Source organism: Chanos chanos, chromosome 7 (genome assembly GCF_902362185.1).
Source record: "Chanos chanos chromosome 7, fChaCha1.1, whole genome shotgun sequence".
Taxonomy (NCBI): domain Eukaryota; kingdom Metazoa; phylum Chordata; class Actinopteri; order Gonorynchiformes; family Chanidae; genus Chanos; species Chanos chanos.
Window position 1 is genome coordinate 11,755,291 of NC_044501.1, and position 24,987 is coordinate 11,780,277.

At 42.8% G+C, this 24,987-nt stretch overlaps 1 protein-coding gene across 1 annotated transcript in view; it reads left to right on the plus strand.

Moving 5' to 3' along the window:
- rims1b (regulating synaptic membrane exocytosis 1b) overlaps nucleotides 1–24,987 on the plus strand; it is a 52,188-nt gene that overhangs the window by 5,677 nt on the left and 21,524 nt on the right. The window contains 7 exon segments of the mRNA XM_030780599.1: nucleotides 9,440–9,653; nucleotides 12,204–12,215; nucleotides 18,697–18,974; nucleotides 19,716–20,593; nucleotides 22,776–22,816; nucleotides 23,396–23,506; nucleotides 24,732–24,831. Coding sequence (XP_030636459.1) covers nucleotides 9,440–9,653; nucleotides 12,204–12,215; nucleotides 18,697–18,974; nucleotides 19,716–20,593; nucleotides 22,776–22,816; nucleotides 23,396–23,506; nucleotides 24,732–24,831 — 1,634 coding nt within the window.

A 24,987-nucleotide genomic window follows, 5' to 3' on the forward strand; every position in this document is an offset into this window, starting at 1 on the left:
TTCGTTTTTCCAACGGAAGCAGCACGTCATCCGGGTACTATTCACATACTACTTTATGCATACTGTGTATTTGGACATACTACTAACGGTGGCGTACTGTTTTGACCTACTGTGTAGTACGTTAGCACGCGGTTTTAGACGCAGATCAAGTCTTTATCCCCCAGACAGGCCTTTGAAGAAGTGAGGACCAGCCAAAATGTCTTCACTTTCCCAAAATGTCCTTACTGCTAAGGTCTGAAACTCAAACTGGTCCTCACAAGGATAGCTATACAAGTACACACACACACACACACACACACACAGACACACACACACACACACACACACACACACACACATACACACACACACAGACACACACACACACACACACACACACACACACACACACACAGGCACAGTCCATCCCTGCTTTCTGATTGGTCTCTTTATATTTTGCAGCACTTAGCTCATTTACACTAGACCACTGCTATTTGACCCCAGGACACACACACACACACCACACACGCACACACACACACACACGCACACACGCATACAAGTTCTGTTTAAGCACCTTGTATTCCTTCCCTCTGTCCTTCCCAGGAAAATCCATTCATTTAAACTGAGTTTACAAGCATATTCTGAACTGGAACAGAGAAACAGGGATCAGACAAACAGACTGAAGACAACAAGAATAAACACGGTCAGCATGGCCCACACATCAGCCATGTGGATAAACATTTAGTTTGTGTGTGTGTGTGTGTGTGTGTGTGTGTGCACGCACCCCCTTATCTGTCTTTTTTAAATAGAAAGGAAGGTTTCAAGGCTTCTGAGAGAAAAAACGTTAGCACTGAATTATGGATCTGTGCTGAAAATAGCTCACACTTGGAAGCAGTCGCTGAAATATTTAAAAATTCAGCTCGCTGGCTTCTGTTGATGCTCTCAATCTATATTCAACCTGTTTTTATTTTTTTCCCCTCGTTCGCCCTATCCTGAATTTCAGCTCTTTTAATTGGAAGTGTGACTTATAGTGAGTTCACAGTGTGTGTGTGTGGGTGTTTAACATCTCCACATGTGTATGTGTGTGTGTGTGTGTGTGTGTGTGTCTTTTATAGACAGACATAGACAGTGAGAGACAGAGAGAGAGAGAGAGAGAGACAGACAGAGGGAGAGAGAGAGAGAGAGAGAGATCAGACAGAGAGAGAGAGAGACAGACAGAGGGAGAGAGAGAGAGAGAGAGAGAGAGAGATCAGACAAAGAGGGAGAGAGAGAAAGCGGGAGAGATAGAGCAGGAGAGAGAGAGAGAGAGACAGAGAGAGTGTAAAAGTAGAGAAAGATAAATCAGACAAATGGAAGTGTTGTTGTGCCTGTTGTTTGGTGGTCTCTGTAAGCTATGATTCTGGACAATAATAAGAAACAGGGAGGGGCCTGAGGGAGCTTCGTTGTGTGTGTGTGTGTGTGTGTGTGTGTGTGTGTGTGTGCGTGTGTGTGTGTGTGTGTGCGTGTGTACCACATGTTCCCCCTGAACCACAGTTTTAATTTTGAACATAGTCACCCAACCCCATGAAGACTTTCTGTGATGAGAGAGAGGAGGTGTGAACCAAGGCAGATGATGTGTTTATGTGTGCGTATGTTCACTGTGTGTGCATGTGTATGTGTGTGTGTGTGAACAGGGCAGTCTGCTCTATTTTCTTCTATCTCTTCCCATGCTTTTAAAAGCTAATCACTCTTCATTACTTAATCCGTACACCTTTCCACTCCGTTCTGCCAGTGTGTTTACCTCATTGGAAAGACTACCTGGTATTCTGTGGAAATTTTGCTATTTTTCATTCATAATTGTCTTTTAATATTGTCTTGACTCTTGCTGAAATATAGACATTAACCTTGAGATACTCTGTAATTTTTTAAAATAATCACACAACTCAGGGATTTTGAAATTCATCCCTGGAGACTCACTGGACAGAAAATTGTTTCTTTGAAAGCCTCACTGACAAACATGAGATGACTTGTCTGTTAATGCATGCACAGTCAGTTAGTGCAGTCTGGAGTGTAAGCATGGGACCATGTTAGAATGTGCTTGACCAAGGACAGCCCTGGAAAAACAGTGGTCTACATGTTGTCCAAATGCCGCTCAGGCCATAAAAAGCCCCATCACCAATCTAAGCTATTGATAAGAACAGATGGTACCATTCACACACACACACACCCACACATAAATACACACGCTCAAACATGCACACACCCGCCCGTGCACACGTGCACGCACACAGACACACAGACAAACAGACACACGCGCACATGCTCACACACACACGAACACATACTCACATACACACTCACCCACAAACACACACCAGGATAGAGACAAATCCTTATTTATTTAATACATGCCATATTTGAAGAGAGCCAGTACATTGCAAGGTGTGTGTGTGTGCGCGCATGTGTATATGTGCATGTGTGTGTGTGTGTGTGTGTGTGTGTGTGTGGTGTGTGACACTGGTTAGCAGCCTGTTTAGCGCTCCCAGAGCTCAACAGTATGAAAGTTTTATGAAAAGGCATTCTGCTTGGGCTAACCAGGACTCCTTTCTCTCTCTCTTTCTCTCTCTCTCTCTCTCTCTCTCTCTCTCTCTCTCTCTCTCTCTCTCGGTTTGTGTATTTATGTGTGCGCATGTGTTTGGACTGGTCTGGGAAACCTCTGGATTGCCTTGCTAGAGTGGTGGTTTGACTGTCGTACTGGAGTCTCAGACCTCCCACAGACAATGCCCTGGTCACTCTGCTCGATAATATTATAATATTAGAAATGGACAAAGATACTGTCTGATAGAAAAGACTGTGTAGATGAAAAAAATTATTATGTTGTGTGAGTGTGTGAGTGTGTGTGTGTGTGTGTGTCGGTGATTACTTTTCAAACAAAGGTACAAGTAACTTAAATCACATGGCGTCTGTGAGTGAGTGTGTGTGTGTTTTATCTTAAAGGAAATTGTGGCATGGGTACATTGTTCTATTTGTTATTAAACTTTAAGACAGACAGAAGGAGAGAGAGAGAGAGAGAGAGACGAAGTCATATGCAGTTACAGAGTCCATTTCAAAGAGGCACTCAGTCTAAAAATACACAAAACCCTCACAACATCAACAATAAACAAGGCAGTATCAGACCAGACCTACTAGCCATCTACATCATGAGTCTGAGCTTGCCAAATGAATCCTTCAACATGCATTTGCTTGTGTGTGTGTGTGTGTGTGCTGATTCTAATTGCTTTCTACTTTCTGCACTTCAACAGTATACTGATCCGACTTTCACACCCTCAGTCTGGACGTAAATCTCTCTCTCTCTCTCTCTCTCTCTGTTGATCTACAGATCCATTGTGAGAATTTCTAAATATAGAGTAGGGTGCTGAGAATTTCTAAGTATAGAGTATGGTGCTGTGTCATACATGTGCATTCAGTATACAACAGTGTTAGAATTAGTATTTTAATCAGAATCACTCTGTGTGAAAGCCCTCATTCATTTCACTGGCCACGTGATGACATATGACACTCTTTGGCTGTTAAATGAATCTCCACATTAAAAGACAAAGGGAGCGAGAGAGAGAGAGAGAGTGAGAGAGAGAGAGAGAGAGAGAGAGAGAGAGAGAGAGAGAGAGAGCAGTATCTTGGGAGTTCCATATCCACTTATCTGAGCATCAGGTCACTCATCAGTCTAGTGGCTGAGGCACTCTCTCCATCCATATCACTCCATTTCTGCACCCTCTCCATCTCTCTCTCCCTCCATATCCCTGCTTCTTTTTTTTTTCTCTCTGCCTTTAAGAATGAGTTTTAGCTGGATAAGAATAGACATTGTGCTGTGAATTATCATTACTTGGATCGATAATGCAATTTCTGTTATTTCCTACTTTTATCTGCACTGTAAAAAAAAAAACAAAAAAAACCCCTGAGATATTAGGATGAATGTGCTAACAGTTTGGATACCTGGATTTTAGTTCACAGACTTTTTCTCACATTAATGTAATGAAGACCTTTCTGGAAATGACCATGGACTCCCTATTAACACAAGTCAACGTGAATCTTTTTCTCCTACAAAATGACATAGGCTTGGTTGCCAAGCAGATGTGCGTTTCTGTTTGTTTGCTTGTTTGTTTGTTTGTTTGTTTGTTTGTTTTAGATTATACTAGTGTTGGTTGACGCTTTCCTGAAATGATTTACTGATATATATTTTATGATAATATCTACAAAATTATCAATAGCTTCGTAATATGAATACTCAGTCTGAACTGCATTCGAAAATATTTATGGAGGCTTTTTCCCTACCTCTTCTCACCAATGCTGGGCACCAATCTGGAGAAAAGGGGAAAGGAGTGAAAAAAAAGTGAGAGAGAGAGAGAGAGAGAGAGAGAAAGAGAGAGAGAGATGCACTCTTGTGAGGCGTCAGTGGAGAATCAGCTGATGAGACAGAAATAGTGCCTCTTCTTCTCTCCTCTCCACTCCTCCCACCCCTTCATCCCTCCCTCTCCCCCACCTCCTCCAGAACTGTATTCATAATGGCACTAATTACCAGCTGGGTTAGGCATTGAGAGAGAGCGAGAGAGAGAGAGAGAGAGAGGAGAGAAGAGAGAGAGCAAGAGTTAGAGAGAACAAGATGGAGAGACAGAGAGAAGCAGAGTGAGAGAGAGAGACAGAGAGAGAGGAAGAGAGGAGAGAGAGAGCAAGAGTTAGAGAGAACAAGACAGAGAGACACAGAGAAGCAGAGAGAGGGAGAGAGAGAGAGAGAGAAGCAGAGAGAGGGAGAGAGAGAGAGAGAGAGCGGGAGAGAGAGAAGCAGAGAGAGAGAGAGAGAGAGATTTTGAGGCCTAAGGCAGAAGTGCAACCCTGTGAAATTGAGTAAAGAGCAGAGGGAAAAAAAAACAAACAAGGACGGAATGAGAGAAGAGAAAGAGGGATGAATAGAAGTGGAAGTAGAGGTTTCTTGCTTTTGGAATGATACTTTTAAAGTCTGATGTGACACATATTCTTTCCAAAGGTTAGGGAAAGATGAAGAAAGAGTTCCTCCAAACTTTGGTTGTTTACTTTGACCTGTGAGAGAGAAGTTGCTCATTTCACATCTCGAAGAACAGTTTTGCTGTTTGTGGTTCATTTTAAACATGCTCTTGGATTTAGTCTCTAAAGTTTTCTACACAAGTATCTAACTGAGTCATGACTGCAAATATACACCGTACGCACACGCACACATGCACGCACGCACGCACACACAAACACACACACACACACACACACACACACACACACACACACACACACACACACATTCATAAGGGTGTATTTTTAGGAGGGGGTTCCGACATGACAGCTGGTTTGCTGGCAGAATGAGGGCATCCCCTAGCTCTCCTCCAATCCCACGAGAGAGAGAGGACGGCTCTCGTCACATGACTGACTCAGAAAAGAGGGAAAGAGGAGTTCAGAAAGTTCTCAAAGGTTTTTTTCTCTGTTTGGAAAAAAAAGAGTTCTTGTGTCCCCCGTGACTCACTAACTCTATGTCTCTTCTTCCTCCTCCTCCCTCACCTCCTCCTCCTCCTCTCTCCTCCTTTTGGAGTTGTTGTGTATATTCTGCAGAGTTCCTTTTGGTTCAGTGATATGAAAAACAGAGGAGTCTGCAGGGAGAGTGGAGCTATTTGAAGAATGCTGGAGTGTTTTTAGGTTGTTTTTTTTTTTGTAGAAGGGCCTGTCAGACATTGAAGGAAGCTCGTGTCGTCCAGACCGGAAGAAGCAGAACAGACAAACTGGCAAAAGCGTCTAGCAGAGAGAGAAATCTTTTTGTTGGAACCGTCCCAGCTGGAAAGCTAAAATAATGGACCTGATGTGTTTTAGGTTGATGGCCATAAGGAAAGACTGGCTGGAAATTTATACACTCGCAATAATGGCAGTTCACTGGCCCGGACTTAAATGTCAGAACACTCTCTCTATGAACTAATGGGTTGGTGTATCTAAATCAATAAATCTATATCTATATCTATCTACCTATCTATGTATATCTATATCTATATCTATATCTATATCAATCTATGTATATATATATCTATATTTATATCTATATCTATAAGTCTATCTATCTATCCTTACATATACACATAGATAGATAGACAATGCTGAACATAGTCTTTCAGAGAGTGAGAAACAGATTGTATTGCTTTATCCCTGACTGATTAGGGGGTTAGAGGAGAAACAGTAAGCAGAAAAAAGGAAATGACATCATTAGCTGACTGGCCCAAAAGCGTATCTGCCTCCCAGAGAGCTCCTAGTACCATATGCTGTCTCCCAGCATGCACTTGGACAGGAGATCCCTGCTGGGGGTCTTGCAGAGAAAAATGGAGTCAAGTTAAACAAGTTTCTCATTTTTTTCAATAAAGAACATAAAGTCATATTATTTTGGAAAAATCAATCCTGTGGTTAATTTAGGGGTCAACCAGACACTACTAGCCTGGGAATCTACATCCAGATCCCTTTTATAGCCGTCTATTTCGGCTCATGTGTGCCTGAAGTAATGGGCATAGTTGTTATATGAACTTTGACACTAAACACATAACAAGCTAATTGGTTCTGGGAACTAATGTGTTCTGGGACTAATTGCTTCCCAGGAAAACAGCGCACAAAGATGACTTTGTTATTTATCCATCTCTGCTGCACAGCAAACAGCTTCTTACAAATGTAATGCGATCAGTATATAGTCTACACATGACAGAGAACTTAACGCGTCGTTCTAAAACGTGACAGAGACACACTGGGAACCGTCCTACATAATGCCTACGCTGGGAAAAGTAGGGAGCGATGTTTGGGCTAATACAGAAGGAATCCTCATTAATAAATATGTAAAAACTGAAGTAATTTCAACTTTAGTCTTGTATCACTTTTCATTAAACCGGTCGCTCTCCCTCGTTTTGTGGAATGATTTCTGAAAACGATGGCTTGACGCACACGTTTTTTCTTGTGGCATTTTTTTTTTTTTTTTTTCTGAGAGATGCTGGCATTAATGTTTTCATCACTGTGAACTAGAACAGGTTTACTTTGTGAGAAAAGTGGAAATGCTGGCACACTTGTGTTTCCATGACGACTTGGGCTGTGGCCTCTCGCTTTGGCGACAGCTGTTCCCATGGTGAGGGATCTGACCCCAGAGCTACTTTTTTTTTCATTTGTCTTCAACAGCACTCGGAAAAGGTCAAAGTTCAGTCACGGCCATCTTCTGGCTGAGATGAAGTGTTACTGGGCGGTTCTGGAAAGCTCTGAGCGCGCCTCAGTAAAGCTGCGAAAATTACTTTCTTTCTTTTTTGTCTTTCTGGTCCTAAATCAGATCAGTTTTCTTGTTTTAACGGGCTACGGAAATTTAAGCAGGTCATTCTATGCACACTACAGCTCTGGTAAGACATGAAATTATTTGATGTTAGTGTTCAAGGTTAGTGAGACCTTTTTTTGTCTTTTTTTTTTGTGAAAACCTTGGTTACCCTATATTCTCCATTAGCAGAGGTCACTCATTTTTTTTTATTTTCTTGACTTGAAAATATGCGATTCAAAGCATTCAACATGAAAAAGCCTTTTTCCATGAGAACATCTAATCAGGTTTAATTGTATAAAGTCTGTATTAAACTGCAGTAATTACAGAATAACTGTATGAGTTGTGCAGTTATATATCTGTAATTATTATAATCCATATACCCTATTCCAGTTTAATTATGTAACTTAAACTCAGTTTGTGTTGTATAGAAATACAATTTGTTGTAAAGATTTTATAGGTGTAGTACTAGTTATTACAAATAATTGCAGTCGCTGTGTAGACCCTATTCATTCTGGTATATATACACAAAAGCTAGACAGTTATTATATAACTACAGAAGTATTGGAGAACCGTATTAAAATTTGAGACCAAGCTGTTAATACTTAACCTCTTGTTAACGGAGAGTCTTAGAAAATGATTGCGTTGCTTAGAGTGGTCCTTAAAGGAGAGTCTAAGGAAATCGTCGTGCCATTTCGATTGGTCGTTGGTCATTATCGTGTCAAATGACGTTGTTGTCATCACGAGGTGATGAAGAGTCCACGTAACGCCTTAATCCCATCTACGCAACGCCACCTCCACCTGCCAAGACTTTCCACAGTCTCTCTCACCTTCCAGCTTCCCATGGTCCCACATTCTGTTGTCCGCTCCCGCAGGAGAAGCTTCGTGTTTGGGTAGAGCAGGCTAGACACATCCCCCGACCATGGAGAGAGATAGCGAGACGTTATGGATGATGGATATGAGTTTGAATTGCTCTGAACTCTTGGGACGTTGAGTGCAGACTAAAGGGCATGGCAGTACGTCTGAAAAAGAGGTGATGCTCCTTTTAACTTGTCTTTTGTTTGGTTTGGAAGCTATTTTTTTTTCTGCATTGAGGGATTTGACAGCTCTATCGAGAGGGCGAACAGGCAAAAACCTGAAGGAAACAGATTCGTTCTTAACCAGGAACCGCCTTAGGCAAGAGAACCGCAAATAGAGAATTTCTTTTTTCTTTTTGCATGTTGATTTGGTGTTTTTTTTTTCTTTGTTCTGAACAGGGAAAAAGTGTCCTGATGTGCGCTTTTTTATATCCTGTTATGTTTCTGTTTTACCACATTTAAACATAATGAATGCAGCAGTACACATTTTCATAAGTTTAAGTGATGTATTTTTTAATGGTGTAAGGAAAGTCTCTCTCTCTCTCTCTCTCTCTCTCTCTCTCTCTCTCAGAAAATAGAGCCATCCAGATACTGTCATTTTGATTAAAACCACTAGCTTGTTCCTTTGGATGAGACGACCGTTATGCTAATGCATTATTCCTTTGAGAAATGTTTTTGGGAACGCAGCTCCGTCTTTTTTTAACCCAGACAAGCAAGCCTCACTGGCAATTCATTAATGGTTTATTTCCATTACTGTGAAAGTAGCACAAGTGGAGAGATGTGAAATTCAATGAGGAACATTGCTTAACCTTGCATTTTATATGCTTATAGATGTGTTTCATGTTGGACGTTAATTGCCTGCAGTATTTCTGAATCCAAAATAACTTAAATTCTCTTCTGCTCTCATCTGAGAGATATCGGAGTGGGGTCCAAAATGTGGTCAGGATTCGAAAGTCTGCTGTGTGTAAATGCACACACTTGGACACACACACACACACACACACACACACATACACATGCTGTCGCCTTTCAACAAAGCCAGCCTCTTATTTCAGGTTTGTCGCAAGAAAGAAGTTGAAAAGCAGAGACCCAAAGGAAGGCAGTTGTTTTTTTTTTTTATGAATGATTTTTGTTATAAATCTCAACCAACTTTCTCTCTTTTTCTTTTTTTCTTTCCCTCTCACTTTTTCTCTCTCTCTATCTATGTCTTATCCTCTCTTCTTCCCTGTTTATCTCTCTCTCTCTCTCTCTCTCTCTCTCTCTCTCCCTCTCTCTCTCTCAGGACGCTGCACCAGCAGTTTGAGAGCTACAAGGAGCAGGTGCGTAAGATTGGAGCGGAGACCAAGAGACAACAGACAGGCCACAAGGATGACGCGCCCACCTGTGGCATCTGCCGCAAGACCAAGTTTGCCGACGGCTGCGGGCACCTTTGCTCCTACTGCCAAACCAAATTCTGTGCCCGCTGCGGTGGGCGCGTGTCCCTACGCTCCAACAACGTGAGGACCTGCCTTAACCTTCATACCACTGTCCCCCTCACGATCATTTCCATCTGTTTGTGTTTTGTATACGTCTAACGCATTCTTCATTTTTTCCCCATTTGTCTTTCAGTTAAGTGTCCATAACACTCCTATATGGACTCTTGGTAACATCTTTTCATCGCGCAGTATAAGAGTCTATAATGCTTTACTGCCATTCAAAAATGCTGTGATTCCATGCTAAGCTTTAGACTTTTTGTGTGTGTTACTATGTAAAATCAGTGTTGTTTAAGAGCAGTCTCATAAAAAGGTGTTGTTCAGCTTGTAGGGTTCATCGTTGTTGTGCCTGTCAATCTGTGAGTACTCATTGACGACATGACCCCGAGAGACCATGAATTAATGCCACGAGGTTTGCGTAGGTACATGCACAGACAGAGAAAACGTCTCACCTCGATGCGTATCCATCTCCTTCAGTTGTGACAGTTGTGACCATACCTACTGATTCCAGATCGTGTTGTAAAGATAGACGCCCAGTCTGAGGCATCACTTTTAAAATAACAAACATGTTCCTGAATCAGCTAGTAGCCGAATCTGTCGATAGAGGAGCGAGGACGCGAAGGCTCTCGGCTCTGCTCCGCTCTGCTGGGGCACTGTCTGACTTTGCAGTATTGTCAGTGGAAGGAGGATGGGATAGGTTCCAGTGGAACAGCGTGAGTGTGATATTTTAGGCTCTTACCCCATCCAAAGAGAGGCACCCCTGCCTGGCTGTCTTACCTGAGAATGGACTCTTCTCCCCGGGCAAGCCAGGCAACAATCTGCCACCATTCCGGCCTGCCCGGTTAGGCAGGGACCCCCGCTGTTAAAGAGAGAGAAAGAGAGACAGAGCTACAGCCCAGAGCTAAGCTAAAGTCACACTTATTTTAGCTAACTGTTACAAATGTTTAATTACTATGTTATTACAGGTGTTACACAGCCAGATACAGCCTCACTATTGTCTCTCAGGTGTAAAGTAATGTACGCTGACAGAACACAAATGAGCTATATTAGAGTACATTTATGATGAGTTTTTTTATGCGAAACGGACAGTCAAATAAACTATTCTTAATACTAAAATGACTACTTCTGCTAAAATGACTACTTCTATGAATAATATTAATTATGTGTGTATATGTGTGTGAGTGTAAGTGTGTGTGTGTGTGTCTGTGTGTGTGTGTGTGCGTGTGCGTGTGTGCGTGTGAGTTTGTGTGTGTGTGTGTGTGCGTGTGCGTGTGTGCATGCGTGCATGTTTCCAGAACTCAGAAAAATGTGTTCTGATTGTTCTTCTCCCTAGTTTAAAGTTTTCTCTCCCACTTTTGTCTGGGACTTCCAGTCATCTGGAAGAATTGGATTAGGAGAATGTGAGCTTTGTTTTATTACATAAATGTTTCTCTTTTCTTACTCATGTTTCCCCCTCGAGCCCAGTGCTTTGTTCTGGCATTTATAATACCCTTAGACTAAGTTTATGTTGTTGACATGCAGTGCAATACAAATCAGAAACATACTTCTCTTACAAAATATTTCTGCTGAGATTAGAGTGACCTGTACCAACTAACTAAGGATTATTTTTTTGGTAAAGTGCCACAAAATACTGACCCTGATCACTACCAAGATATTCAGCGTCTGCTAAACAAACTTAGCACAGGTTTTGTTTTGCTTTGACAGCCGAACAAACAATAACTCCGCAACCTCAGTGGTCCTGGATTAGTATCAGTTCGTATGAAATGACCTTAAAGCTTAATCTGGGGATGTTTCTCAGGCATGCAGTACTCAGCACCCACCTGTAGGGGGCCTCACAGGCACATAGTCATAACAACATTACTCATGCTCAGACTGGCCACTTAGCTCTCGTGTCCGACGACCATATATTATTGGACACGTAATACATACCAGGCCGATCACGTCGTATATTAGATGGGGACGTTTTGGATCGAAGCTCTGACATGAATTGAGCTCAGGCATCATGGTCTCTGACAAACTGCCTAGTCATTCTGCTTCCAGTGTGGTGTTGTACAGTCCGTTGCTACATGTATGAAATATACATGTTATATAATTGATGTAATGCACACACACACCTCACTGAGACATAATCACTCACTGTCCTAATCTTTGACCGATGTCATGTGCAGTGTCAGAAAAGAATTTTTTTTTTCTGTTCCCTGTTTCTTCAGTTTCTAGACTTTTCTGTCCTGTGGTGTCCATTGAAAGACACCTTAATAGATGTTAGAGTATGATTTTTTTTTTTTTTTTTTGGAATGCAGCCTTTGTCACCGCAGATGGATAGAGAGAATATTCTTTTTTTTTTTTTTGTTCAATAACGCTTCCTCCTTTTCCTTTCCTCTCAACCCCCCCCCTCCCTTTTCTTCCCTCTTTCTCCCACACTTTCTCTATTGTTCCATTTCTCACCATTTATTTTCAATCTAAAATTTCACACTCTTTCTCTCTCTCTCTCTCTTGTCTTTCCTCACACCCCCCCCCCCCCTTCACTTTCTCCGTTTGCTTGCCTGTCACTCCCCACTGCTTCCTGGACTCAAGGAGGACAAAGTGGTTAGCATAATTTTTGTTCTTCTCCTGTATTCTGTTGATGTGATAATGTCGGTATCCAGAACAGACTGGATCTGTATATGCAGATGTTTTTCTGTGTGTGTATGTGTGTGTGTGTGTGTGTGGGTGTGCGTGCATGTACGTGTGTGCGTTCGATGCTATAGATTCATTTGTAGAGCCGTGTGTCTGTTTTGTATCTCGGATGGTGTGTCGAAATACGACAGTGTATGTAGGTGCGTGTCTGTCTGTATATGACGTATATTTGCCTTCAGTCAAACGTCTGTCAAAAGCACACACAGCTTGAAGGAACATTCCATGTACCAAAGCTAGTGACAGTTAGCATATGTTAGCTTTCACCTTTCAAATTCTTTCTCCTACAACATTTCTTTCAGTGCCTCATAACAGCATAACATCTGTGGGTCTGTCAGCACCAAAACATCTGTTTTCCATATCTCAAAAAAAGTGAATTTTGACTAATTTTTGTTCCCGTTGTTTGTTTCTTGCTCCTGCAAAGTGTCTCATAGGGAAGGACAGGGTAAGGCATTCTGGAACGTGTAGTTTTTTTTTTGTTTTTTTTTGCATGGAGCACCAACCCCTCCCTCACAAGAGTTTAGCATGGCTACACCCGGCTGGCATAGCTCCTCCCCCCTCCCGCCTCCTCTCCCTGTGGCTGCAGGCATGGCTGTGCCAAAGACAGGGTTTGACAGATTGGACTGAACAAGGGCTGGCAGTGATTAGGGTAATCCAAACCTCGATGCTCCTGTTGGTTTGTTGGTGTTTTTTGTAGGGGGGGGGTAAAAGGTTTTTTTGAAAGCAGGTTGACCTGCCCTAACCTCAAATTTAAGCCTAAATCTTAGCATCTCCTTTACCTTGTCCCTAAAACACCAATTATCCGCCAGAGGCACCAGAGGAACTGTGCGTTTGTGCATGTTTACTGGAACCTGAATGTGCCCCGGGTTGTCTGCCACTGGGTTTTAGAATTAGAGGGGTCTGAGGTTTTAGCTGAAGGGTATGGGGAACCTTGGGTAAAGGCTCTAATTACCTTGTACAATGTGAGGTCACATTCACATTCTGTTAAAACACTCATATATCTCAAACTCCAGTGGGCACTCACAAACAAAAGTATGTTTCTTTTCTTTTCTTTTCTTTTCTTTTTTCCACCTGTGTCTGTATGAGCTTGTGTATTAGTGTCTGCACACACTTCTGTGTCTTGACAATAATTGAGAATGATGACTTGGACTTTTGTGTGTGTGTGTCTGTGTGTGTGTGTGTGTGTCTTAAGCATGGCATTTGTGCGTCCTGACAAAAAAGGAAAAAAAAGAAAGAAAGAAAGAAGAAAAAAAAACTATCCTGCTGTTGCAGGTGTTGCAGTGTCATCTAGCGTCATAATTCAGAAAATGTCTCTGTCCTCAATTAATTATTCACTCAGACAGCTCGTCTGTAATGCTGCATCTGTACCTGTTTCTCAAAGCAGAAGTTTAAGCTCGCATCGAGGTTTCCAATTAGAGTCTGCTCTAGTCAACAAGGCACCAATCAAGAGATGATGAATTACCGCCGTCAGTGCTTCCAGCACTTAGCATTTAGCCTGTACTTGAACTTCGTATGTGACACTTACCCAGAGAGGTATCAGAGCTTGTTCTTTTTTTAGGAAATGTGAGTAATTAGCTGTGAGAGGATTTTTAGGATGGTAACCTCTTTTGTTTCATTAGAGGAAGATGATAATGCCCTTTTCTATGTGGGACCTATTAAGTTTTCTACTGTTTCTTTTTTTTAAGGTTTAGTTTTGGCTCAGAATTAGCTTGCTGAGAAGAGTTGAGAGAAAGGGCGGGGCTTGTCGCCCGTGGCGATGGGGCGTTGCCAAGTCTTTCCATTTATCCCATTGAGTTTGGCGGGCAGAAATGCTGATGCCGGTGGTATCGACGCTAAACACTTACTTCTGTCATCTCTCTACCCTCAGATGAATGCGAGAGAAATGTGTGTGTGTGTGTGTGTGTGTGTGTGTGTGTGTGTGTGTGTGGTGTAAGGCTGCGTTTCAGAGAAAAAAACCTGTAACTGATGATTGACAGTTTGACACGACTCGATTTATCAACCCAGAGCTGGTGTTACTGGTGTGTAGAAAAAGCTGCTGTATTAGAATTCAGCAGCCCCTAGCCAGGGGCTTGACAGCCTCATAATTACTTTCTAGTTACGTTTAACAAATATGAAACTGTGTAATTACAGTGCAGTTACTAAGTCATTTTTAATTGTTACTATTATGTTATTATGCTGTTATTAGTTACAGTATTTTGGTTTTCTCTGGTCTGTTGTTTCAAGTTTACGTACAGCCTTACAGTACGGAGAACACTGAGAAATTTGCTCTTCGTTTTGAATTTAATGTCAAGATGGATGTTGATGTAACGTTCTTGTAACGTTGTCTGCAGGTTTCCTTTGTATGTACTGGTGCCTGTCTACCTTTGCACTAAGGATTTGATTTATAAACGCCTTTTGCAAATGCTTCACTGAATCCAAGCCCTTATATCAATAACGTCTGTGACTCTAGCTTTAAAGCATAAATGGATTCAATATCTGGATTGGGTCTTAATGGTTTTTGATGAGGAGGAGAATGTGCTTTGTGAAATAATGTATTGGAGCGTATGTGTGTGTGTGTGTGTGTGTGTGTGTGTGTGTGCGCGCGCCTGAAAGCCGTGTTTTAGGTTTGATGTATGAGTGGTGGATCTCTCATGGGTGTGAAGCAGTCCCTGTGTGTCAGCAGAAATGTCAGAAATTTCAGAGGGAGGCTGTAATTTTTACATAACCTATTTCCTCCCCCGTGGTCCCTGCGCAAGCAAAGCCGTGAAGCCCTAGCTAGGCACACGCCCTGACGCTTCTCTCCTCTGCCATTTTAATATGGTGCTTCTTCAGTATTTCTCTGAGTCTCTTTCCCTTTCTGTCTCTCTCTGTCTTTATTCTTTAGTCCTTTCCCTGACTGTTTCAAACACTCTTCTCTCTTTCTCTCACCCGCTCTCTCTCTCTCTCTTCCTCTCTCGCTTCTCTTCTTGCTCTGCGATTTGGTTACCATGGAGAACAGAATTCAGCAAGCCAGGGGGAGGTTGGCACTGTTACTCAGGGAAAACAGCAAAGCATCTATTCACACTAATGCCAGTACACTCTCTCTCCCTAGCTCGCTCTCTTTCTCTTCCTCTCTCCCCCTCTCTGTCTCTCACACTCTCGCTCTCTCTCCTTCCTCTCTTCCTACCTTCTCTCTCCTGCTCTAGCTACCTCTCTCTCTCTCTCTCTCTCTCACTCACACGCATACGCGGCAGAGTGTGGCGGAGTGAACTTTTTGTGACGTTACTGCTTGGCCTGCTAACTGAAGCTGGGGATTTGTCCTGTCCACAGAAACACTTGCTCTGACATCAACAACATGCCTACATCTACTGTTTTAGGGTCAGTTATGATATTTATCTCAAAATAGTTTGGTTTTGACAGAGAGGAGCAGGTCTTGGAACAGTCCTAGGCAAATAGATTAAAAAAAGGGTCGTTAATACCGTAAAGGAATTGACGGAGTGAGGAAATTCTAGAAGCTTTGGCTCGTTTAAATGTTAGGTTCATATTTCAGTAATTACACCAGTGGTCTTGCGTGGTCTCACTATGTTCCTCTCCCGTTCCAGAAGGGTTTGTTCCCAGTGAACATGGAGTGCCTTCAATTCAATTCGTGCCCATCGCTCTATCCAGGAACAGTTATTTAAAAAAAATTTTTCTGCGTAGGATTAATCTCTCTCTCTCTCTCTCTCTCTCTCTCTCTCTCTTTCTCTCTCTCTCTCTCTCTCTCTCATATAACAACAGGCAGGTTTTAGTGTCCCACATTTGATGTTGTTGTTTTTTATGCTCTTTTCTATGGGCAGTAGGCTTTAGTCTGTGTAGCACACTGAGTCACGTCTTTAGGAAAATGAAATACGCTTTTAATGGCTTTTTTTCCCCCCTTGCTTTACATGCTATTCTTGTGCAGCATTTGGGGGAAAAAAAAGAAAAGAAAGTGGATCCCACTTTGTGTGCGTGCTGCAGGAATTCGATCTAATTCAAGGATTAAGCGTGGATTATTTTACCCATCCTCGACCACACAAAACTCAGAGGAGTAATCTAGCCATCTACAATCTAGCTCTTTTTTTTCATGAGCACATTCACAGTGCACAGTGTAGTCTCTGACTGTTTTTTTTTTTTTTCCTTTCATCATGTGTCTGCACATGACTGTTACAGATGAAGCTCAACCCTAGCAATTTGCTGACGGCAATCCTCTGATTTTAGGCTAGTGTGTTTTGGCCTCTTTAGAGATTTCTCTGCTCTCTCACTCTCTCTCTCTCTCTCTGCTTTGAGAAGGTGTAAGGGTTCTGTTTGTCATGTTCCCGCGGTGATGGGTTGATTGATGGAGAATGAGGGAGGGAATAAGTGAGGAGCAGTGGGAGTGGGATTAACGTTGGTCGCTAATCCTTCCTTTGGCCCTATGCCCGACAGCTGTGGGCCTGCGCTGCCTGATTTACCTCAGATTATACTGGAGTCAGGCCAAAGGGATCCAATCAGAGCACACCATGCTCTCTTTCTCTCTCTCCCTCTCTCTCTCTCTCTCTCTCTCAGTCTTTCCCTCCATCTCTCCCGCCCGTGCAGGGTTGGTCCCCCCCGGTCTCCGGTGTGAAAAAACCAGTGACATGCTTTCGTTCAGCGTCAACCAAACAAGAAACCTGTTCCTTCACCTGTTGTTTTCTTTTTCTTTTTTTCCTGCACAAGAGTTTGGTAAACGTTGTATGACAGAATGACCTTTGATCATCTGGGGCGGGGGGGGTTTCCGAGGCCGGGATGGATGGTAACATGTGAGTACAGGACATTTGACTGAGAACGCGGTCAGTTTACTTACCACCACTAGGTCATAACAAGAGAGGTCTTAAAGAGATATAGGGGATGCTACCTACAGAGAGCTCGACAATGCCTTCCTACATCCTTTAAACAGACTTTGTTGTAGGATCCAGATGTGCTAGCATTAAAGAGAGGTTCATTGATGGTAATCCTTTTTGCACGGGATATGAATGTTGTAGATAAAATGATTGGTTTTAGGGAACCAGTTCTGAAACATGGTTCGATATATTGTGCGTATTATCGTCTGGTTTCTCTCTATGAGACGCCATGACTGATTACATTGCAAGGGCTTGTTCTACATTGGCCGCTGTCACTGTTAAATGTCCACAGTAACTGACCTAGTGGTATAGGATCCTAGAACATCCATACCGTCTTAATAACACTCTTTAATAAATGTGTTTATTGTCTGTCTGATGAAAGATACAGCAACAGACTTAGTGTATATACTCAATGGACATACTGAAATGGTGAAAAATTAAGCCTCTGGAATTTTCTTTTCGTAACACAGTTTCTGTACAGTCGGAGTATCATCGGACCAACTGCCGGCCGTCTGACCGAAACCGTGGTTATATGCTAGTTTCTTTTTGTTGTAAGGTATTGGTTAGGTGTTTAAAAGCTAGCAGCTAAGGTATGTTAGCTAACCCTGTTTTGGTAAGCTCTGAAAGAGTCTTGGTGTGTAGTAATGGGTGTGGATTTATTGTCAGTCTGGCTGCATTAGTAGGCTAGACTAAAGTGGAATTGATAGATGGGGCCCCGGTGCTCTTAAAGGCGTGATTGTGTTGAGGAAACAGCCGCTGTTCATTTGATTTAGCCTCAGTGCTAATAACGGGCTAGCAGCACTGCCTGCCCTGCTCTCCCTACATCCTTTTCATTTTTAATCGACACTAACCTGGGGGAGAGGGGGAGGGAGACAGGAAAAAAGAGAGCGAGAGAGCGAGCGAGTGAGAGAGAGAGAGAGAAGAGGAGGAGGAGAGGAAAATATGGCAGAGGAAGGGGTATTTTAGGAAGCCTCTGTCATCCATCTCATAAATGAACCATCACTGGTCTCTATTAGAGGCCAGAGATTAGAAAAAAAGAAGGGAGAGAAAAAGAGGGAGAGACGCCCAGAGGAAGGAAGGGAGGACTGACAAATAGCACTGCTGACGCCTGTGTGGCTGAGGTCTATTACCTGGGTGTGTTGAATGGAAAGTCTTACCCAGGATGTAGATAGTTACTGATGAATATGGGTGTGTTCTGTGTGTGTGTGTGTGTGTGTGTGTGTGTTTGTGTGTGTTAGTGTTTCAAGTGTTAGCCATATCTTTTGCACAAAATTGACATAAATGATAAAAAAAAAAAAAAATCATGCAAGTCTCACAGTATTATGTCTCCTGTCTTTTGTCTAGTTATTTTGTTTAGTCTGACCTGTATTGTTTTGGGTTAACTGTAACAAAAATGTTTGTTCCTCTAATACAAAAAAACCCCCAAAACAACAGAAACAAAACAATTTCTTTTACATGTTTCTGTGTGAAAAATGACTTTTATATCTTTCCTTTTCTTCAGTCGCTATGGTAATCTGTAATACCTGTTTGTGTCTGTGTGCTTCTCTCTCCGACATCAGGTGATGTGGGTATGTAACCTCTGTCGAAAGCAACAAGAGATCCTCACAAAGTCTGGAGAATGGTTTGGGTCTGGGGGCAGGCCGCTGAGCCTTGGCGCCTCTATAGGTGGCTCAGCAGGCTATGGTGAGGCCGAACTGGACAAGAAACCTCGTTCCCGGTCCCAGGCTCCACCCGGCACCCTCGACGGCCCAGTGCCAGGCAACGCCATCACAGGACAGACCAAATCTGCAGACACCATGCCTGCCTCACGCTCAAGGAGCGAGCCGCCACGCGACAAGTACGCCTACTCATGCTCCAACCTTTCCGTTCCCGAACACACATACATATATGCGCACAAATTTAGTTGTGATGGTTTGTTCACGTGCAGTAGTTACCATGTACCTCAGGAGTTAATGGTGGATTTGATTTCATGCTTTTAAAACAGAGCATTTGTAATTAAATAAGAAGCTTATCTTCGGTTGCAGTCGCTATTAATCCTCTTCCTTGTTGGGAATTCAACCTGATCAAAGGACATAAAGAGCACATCTTGTCCCATTGTTTAATACCAGTTCCATCTCAACGCATTGTCTTAGCCTTTCAACGTACCGTTGTTATATTTTGCTTTAGACACAAAATACAATCCGCTTTTGTTGAGACCTATTTTCCAACTTGCAGAATGTGGGTTGCTACACTTGACTTTTAATCCCTAAAAAAAAAAAAAGAACGCTGTTGTCCTTACTTAGCCCAAGTAGTTGCTAGGTCAGTTGTTTTCCCATTTGAACATCTCTAATAAATTCAATTTGAAATGCGGTTGATTTATTTGGTGTGCCGTGCTTCAGTTTCCACACAAAACACTTACTTCTGTGTTCTAAGACTTCTGTGTTCTAAGACTTTTGTGTTCTAAGACCTGAAATATTTTTCTTGTATTTTTTGGTTCCATGTTAATCTGTCATATACTATTATGTGGCATAGCATTGTAACATTCTTTTTTAAGGAGAGTTCAAGATCTTTTTAATTTGCTTCCTTTCCAATTTTACAGGAAGAGGCCAGTGTCCCTGCATGAACAGAACGGTAAAGTGATTGGTCGAGGTGATAGGAGGCGCGGCCCGGGCAAGTTGGCATCTCAAGCCTCAGAGGACCGTGCTCCAGGTGAGAGACGAGATGGCGGTCGGCGACTGGATAAAGATCTTTCCCAGGACTATGCCGATTCACAAGAAAAACCCCACCCAGACCAGCGGAGAAGACAGGAAGAGGAGGAGCGAGAGCGGCAGAGGCGGGAAGAAGAGTTCCAGACTCGTTACCGTAGCGACCCCAACCTGGCCCGTTATCCAGTCAAGCCTCAGAAGGAGGAGCAGGAAATGCGCATGCACGCCAAGGTCTCCAAAGTGCGACACGAGCGTCACCATAGCGACCAGGCTATTAATGAAGTGGGACTCGGACATGGGGAGGGTGGCGACTCCCCGGGCGGCCGCCTGGGTAGGAGGACAGGTGCCAACGAGGACCGCAGGGCTCTGCTAGAGAACCATCGTGCGTATTCGATGGACAGGACCGTGGGGGGTGGTGGAGGAGGAGGGCAGGGTTCCCTCCCAAAGCATGGTCACGGACCCCGTGTGGGCCCTGGGGGGCCTCCAGACCTCAGGGACGCACAGGACTGGGGCCCCAAAGGCCATTTGGACGTGGGACCGGTAGCCCCCCAGCACAAGCGGGACAAGGCTGCGGAGAGCATGCTGAGGAAGGATTCGTCCCTCAGCTCCGACCAGTCGGAATCTCTGCGACCGCCCCCTCCCAGGACCTACCGTTCCAAACGAGGCTTCAACAAGAGACAGATGTCCATCAGCAGCTCGGAGGAGGAAGGAGGCTCCACACCAGAGTATACCAGCTGCGAAGACGTCGAGATTGAGAGCATCAGTGAGAGAGGCAAGTTTTTGCTTGTGGCTTAGCAGTATTCTGGTCATTGTATGTGTAACCAGAGCTTTGTCTAATCTTAAGGATGTGTTATCTCAATGCGGTATACTGTCCGTGAAGTTTTTGAAGGCTTTCACTGAAGAGTCTTTTTGAATAGTGACAACTGTGACTCTTTATAAACACCACACATATTGCACCATAATGATTGGTTAATGGCTACAGTAGTGGGTTACAGAGGTCCTTAGCAACTTTTCAGCTTAAACACCATTACCCGGGTCACCTCTTAACTTCAGTTTATGTCTGATGTTTGACGTTTTCTTGTTGAAAAGTCAGTTGAAGCTGTATCCACTGCCATATGACCAAGGTTTGGTAGAGTGTAACAAATTAAATCAGTCTGAGGTGTTAATTTGGCCCAGGAATCCTTGCTACTCCCTGGACTGTTGTGAAAGTCCTAGCTACTTTTAGGACTGAAGATTTGGAAAATAGGTCAGCGGTTTGCTCATGTAACATACTGAGTGAGCGACAGGCACACATCTGCCCTGAGTTAACATGTAGTTCATTTTGGGGGCTTTCCGGCCAAAAGCTCTGCAGATTCACCACCGAGTAAGCTGTCCTGGTTGTGGATACCATTACTTTCTGGGATTTTTTCTCTCTCTCTCTCTCTCTCTCTCTCCCTCCCTCTCTCTCTCTCTCATAGCCTCTATCTCTCTCCCTCCCAGCTCCCAGCTTACCCATATCTCATGCATTTGTCCCCACTAAGCTATTTTAAATATTGTCTGCTTTGGCGTGAGGGACGAGATGCAGTTAGCTGTCTTTTCTGACAAAAGGGCTTAATCCAATCTGGGTACATCTCCTTCATTTTTTGATATAGCCATCATATTTTAGCTATGCCCTAGTACCACAGTATTTGGCTTTCAGTAGTTGGACTCTTGTATCAGTGCTAAATTAGTCAAAGATGGTTCAAAATGATAACGATGAAGGTGAACTTGTTAAAACTGATGCATGATGAGTTAGTTTGCCTTTATTACTGTTACCAGGAACTGGTGCAAGACCGGTTTTTAATTCCAGTCTTGTCTGGTGTGTGGGCCTCTGAAGATAGGAGCAGGGTCTTGCTTGTTACGTGCCATAGATTAGACCTGTAAGACAGCTTTACAGACACAATCAAGTTGGTCAAATGAGATTGTAAAACTTTATCCCGTGCAGTATAATATCTTGTTGGAGATTTGGCAGTTTAAACACCTTCCAGCTTTATTGCAGAACGCAAACATACAGAAGTATCTCATCAAACTCAATAAAAATGATTAAGAGGTTCGGTATTCTCTTAAAGCACGTGGAGGGAATCAGTGTGGATCACTCTGTGAAGTGAAAGATTTGATCTGGATTGAAAACGTGGGATAAGATTATAAGCCAAGAGGCTGAAAACGATTCTTTGTTGGATTATGGACGTTTTGCATTGACGATGAAAGTAAAACAAGATATAGAAAAATGAAAATAGCATTTCAGTGCTTTGCTAATCTGAGATCGGGAGGAATATGCTTCGCTTATGACCTGAAACGAGAACCTTCAACAGGACGTTGTAGTTACTGTCTACAGACAAAAAAATTGACGTCATTTTGGTATATTTGTAACACCTTGGGCTTTATGGGGTGAAGGAGAGGACAACGCATCATCACAGAGGGGCTTTAATTAAGACAATTTTACACAATGTTCTGCACTGACAAATAACACTGCACATTTTCAAACTACAGGCTGCTTTTACACAGTTAGGCTACATATTCAGTTATGGAGGAATGCCACTGAATGCTGTTTAAGACAAAAGACAACAAGCGTCGCACCTTTCCCAATATCATCTCCTCAGATGAGGATTTCCCACCAGATGTATATATTAATACTACTGTCCTGTTGCTAAAACTATAGTATTCATGTTTTAGTAGCAGTATACTCTCCTTTAGTGTTGTTTCCATAGTGGCATGTTGACTGAACCTGTATTTGCATTCTACTGATCTGAGTTCATTCTCTGATCTCCTACTGTAAGTGATGCATATTACATTACTGTCATGTTATTAAACTGTAGTATTCAGGATTTTAGTAGCGATGTACTCCCTTTAGTGTTGTTTCCATCGCGGAATGTTGACTGCACCTGTATTTGCATTGAACTGATCTGAGATCATTCTCTGTTTCTCACCTTTCGTAGGTGATTGGGACTGTCACCCGTTAGACCCAACAGTATGGCACGTAAGTCCCAAACTGATCTGTGTAACCGACGAATCTTTTCGTTTCTCTGTGCCCTTATCATGTCTGTCTGCCTCTGCCTATATTTTTTTTTAATACTTGAAAACTGATTTGGGCTCAGTTCTTACAGATCTAGTCACACTCACAACCACTGCATGAGAAATGCCAGTACTGGCACAGAATCAAATAAATAGGTCACACTTTGCTAAAATCCGACAACTGTAATGGATTAGTAAGTGTTTGGAGTGTGATTAACCCACAGGTAATAGCACAACAAGCTCTTTGTAACGTTATAACGAGACAGATTCATACGCTCACATGTTCCTATACAGGTGGCTTTGCTGATCTGTGCGATTCCGTTTCTGTACATATATGAAGACTGTATGGTGCCATTTCATTTTTCTGCAGCGTGAAGAGCGTTGAAGTGTTGATGTAGGGGGTTCAAAAAAAAAAAGTGTGAGTGAGTTCTTCCCCTGTGGAAGAACGAACGTGTTAGCAAAGGGGGAAAAAAAAACCCAAAACAAAAAACATGTCTCCGCCACTTAAAGGATTGACAAGCACGAACCCCTCTTCTCTACGCAGCATCCCGCTACCTGGCAGCCTTCCAAAGAGGGGGATCATCTGATTGGACGCATCACTTTGAGTAAACGCTCGGCCATGCCAAGAGAGGCCGGGTCGTTACTGGGGCTAAAGGTCGGTGTCATCGATCGTGTTTTACTGCCAATTACATCACTATCTCTGTCTGTCCACAACCTGCCTAAATAAATATGCGGTCCGTGCCAGTCCTGCTTCGCAGAGACATCAGCTCCTGTATAGATTACAAAGATGTGTGTGCTTTGGATTCGATACATGGTAAATTCATCAGTGTTAAATTGACTGAGGGTGTTTTTATTGTCCCCACAGTGATCCAGGTGAATGCTGGCACATTTCCTGTGTAGGGCTTTAGTACTGAGGGCTAAGTGTTACCTCCGCGCTAGCATTTTCTTAGTTTCTCGGTCGTGTAGTTACTACATGCAGGGCTTGTGAAAACTGTTACTGTGATGCCCTTGTAGGTGTTTTTTGAATTAATTGACTAATTAATTAATGCATTTTTATTAGTTGGCTTCAGTCAGGGTTTGCTTGGATCCCATCAGCTTCGAAATCGAACACATTTGAAGATTAGTTGTGTATCCTTGATGTGTTACACATATGAAGGAAGCTTGAACAGGAGAGAATATTTTGTAAATGTAAGGCTTATATTTTAGTGGTATTTATGGAAACTGGACTCTGAACAAAGAAGTCGGGTCTCATTACTAAAGAAGTTTTTTAAACGTCTGTGGAGAGAACCCAGTGCAACTTCAAACCGTCCCTGTGTGATCGGAGCACAGCAGGTACACAGAACAGTGAGCCTGTGTCAGAGTGTATTTTTGAAGGAATCCATACACATTGCAAAAATGCCCAAAAGAGTTGCTGTTCCTGGTAATATTTCACATTTTTCATACTTTTATGGTCCGTGTTTTGAAGAAGGTACCAAATGTGGCCACGGTTTTGGCTCCATTTGACCTTCCTCAGTGAAAACATGACCACATATAGCAGGTAACAGTAAACAGGTTTCGATTCCCCTGTCCAATAAAGATCACTAGGCATGTAACTATTCTCAGTATAAAAGATTGAGTTCATTTCTATGGCATCTTTCATTCATATTAATGAACTATATTGTCGTTCGTTTATACACTCTGACGGTGTCAGTTGAAAACTTTAGCTGGTTTTTAGTTTGAGATTTCACAATTCTTTTTTTTTTTCCTCCCACCTCATTTCACATCTTTACATTTCACATTATTTCCCTGCACTGTGGAATGAACTGTATGCGTGATAAATGTAGGTACATTCCCTGGCTGAATGTTCTGGATGCCGCTGACCACGCTGTCTGTCTCTTTAGGTGGTTGGTGGGAAAATGACTGAGACTGGGAGACTGGGAGCCTTTATCACCAAAGTTAAGAAGGGAAGTCTGGCAGACATCGTGGGCCATTTACGAGCAGGTAGTTTATATTCAATGTGCATTTTCGCTAAAGCCCCTGTAATACCGAACGTTAGCTACTTCATGCTAGCGTTTTGTCAGCCGCTCTGTGATTCACTTCTCAGTTATAGAAGAAGCTAAAGAATATTTAAGACGCGTTCCTTCTTTTTTTTTTGGA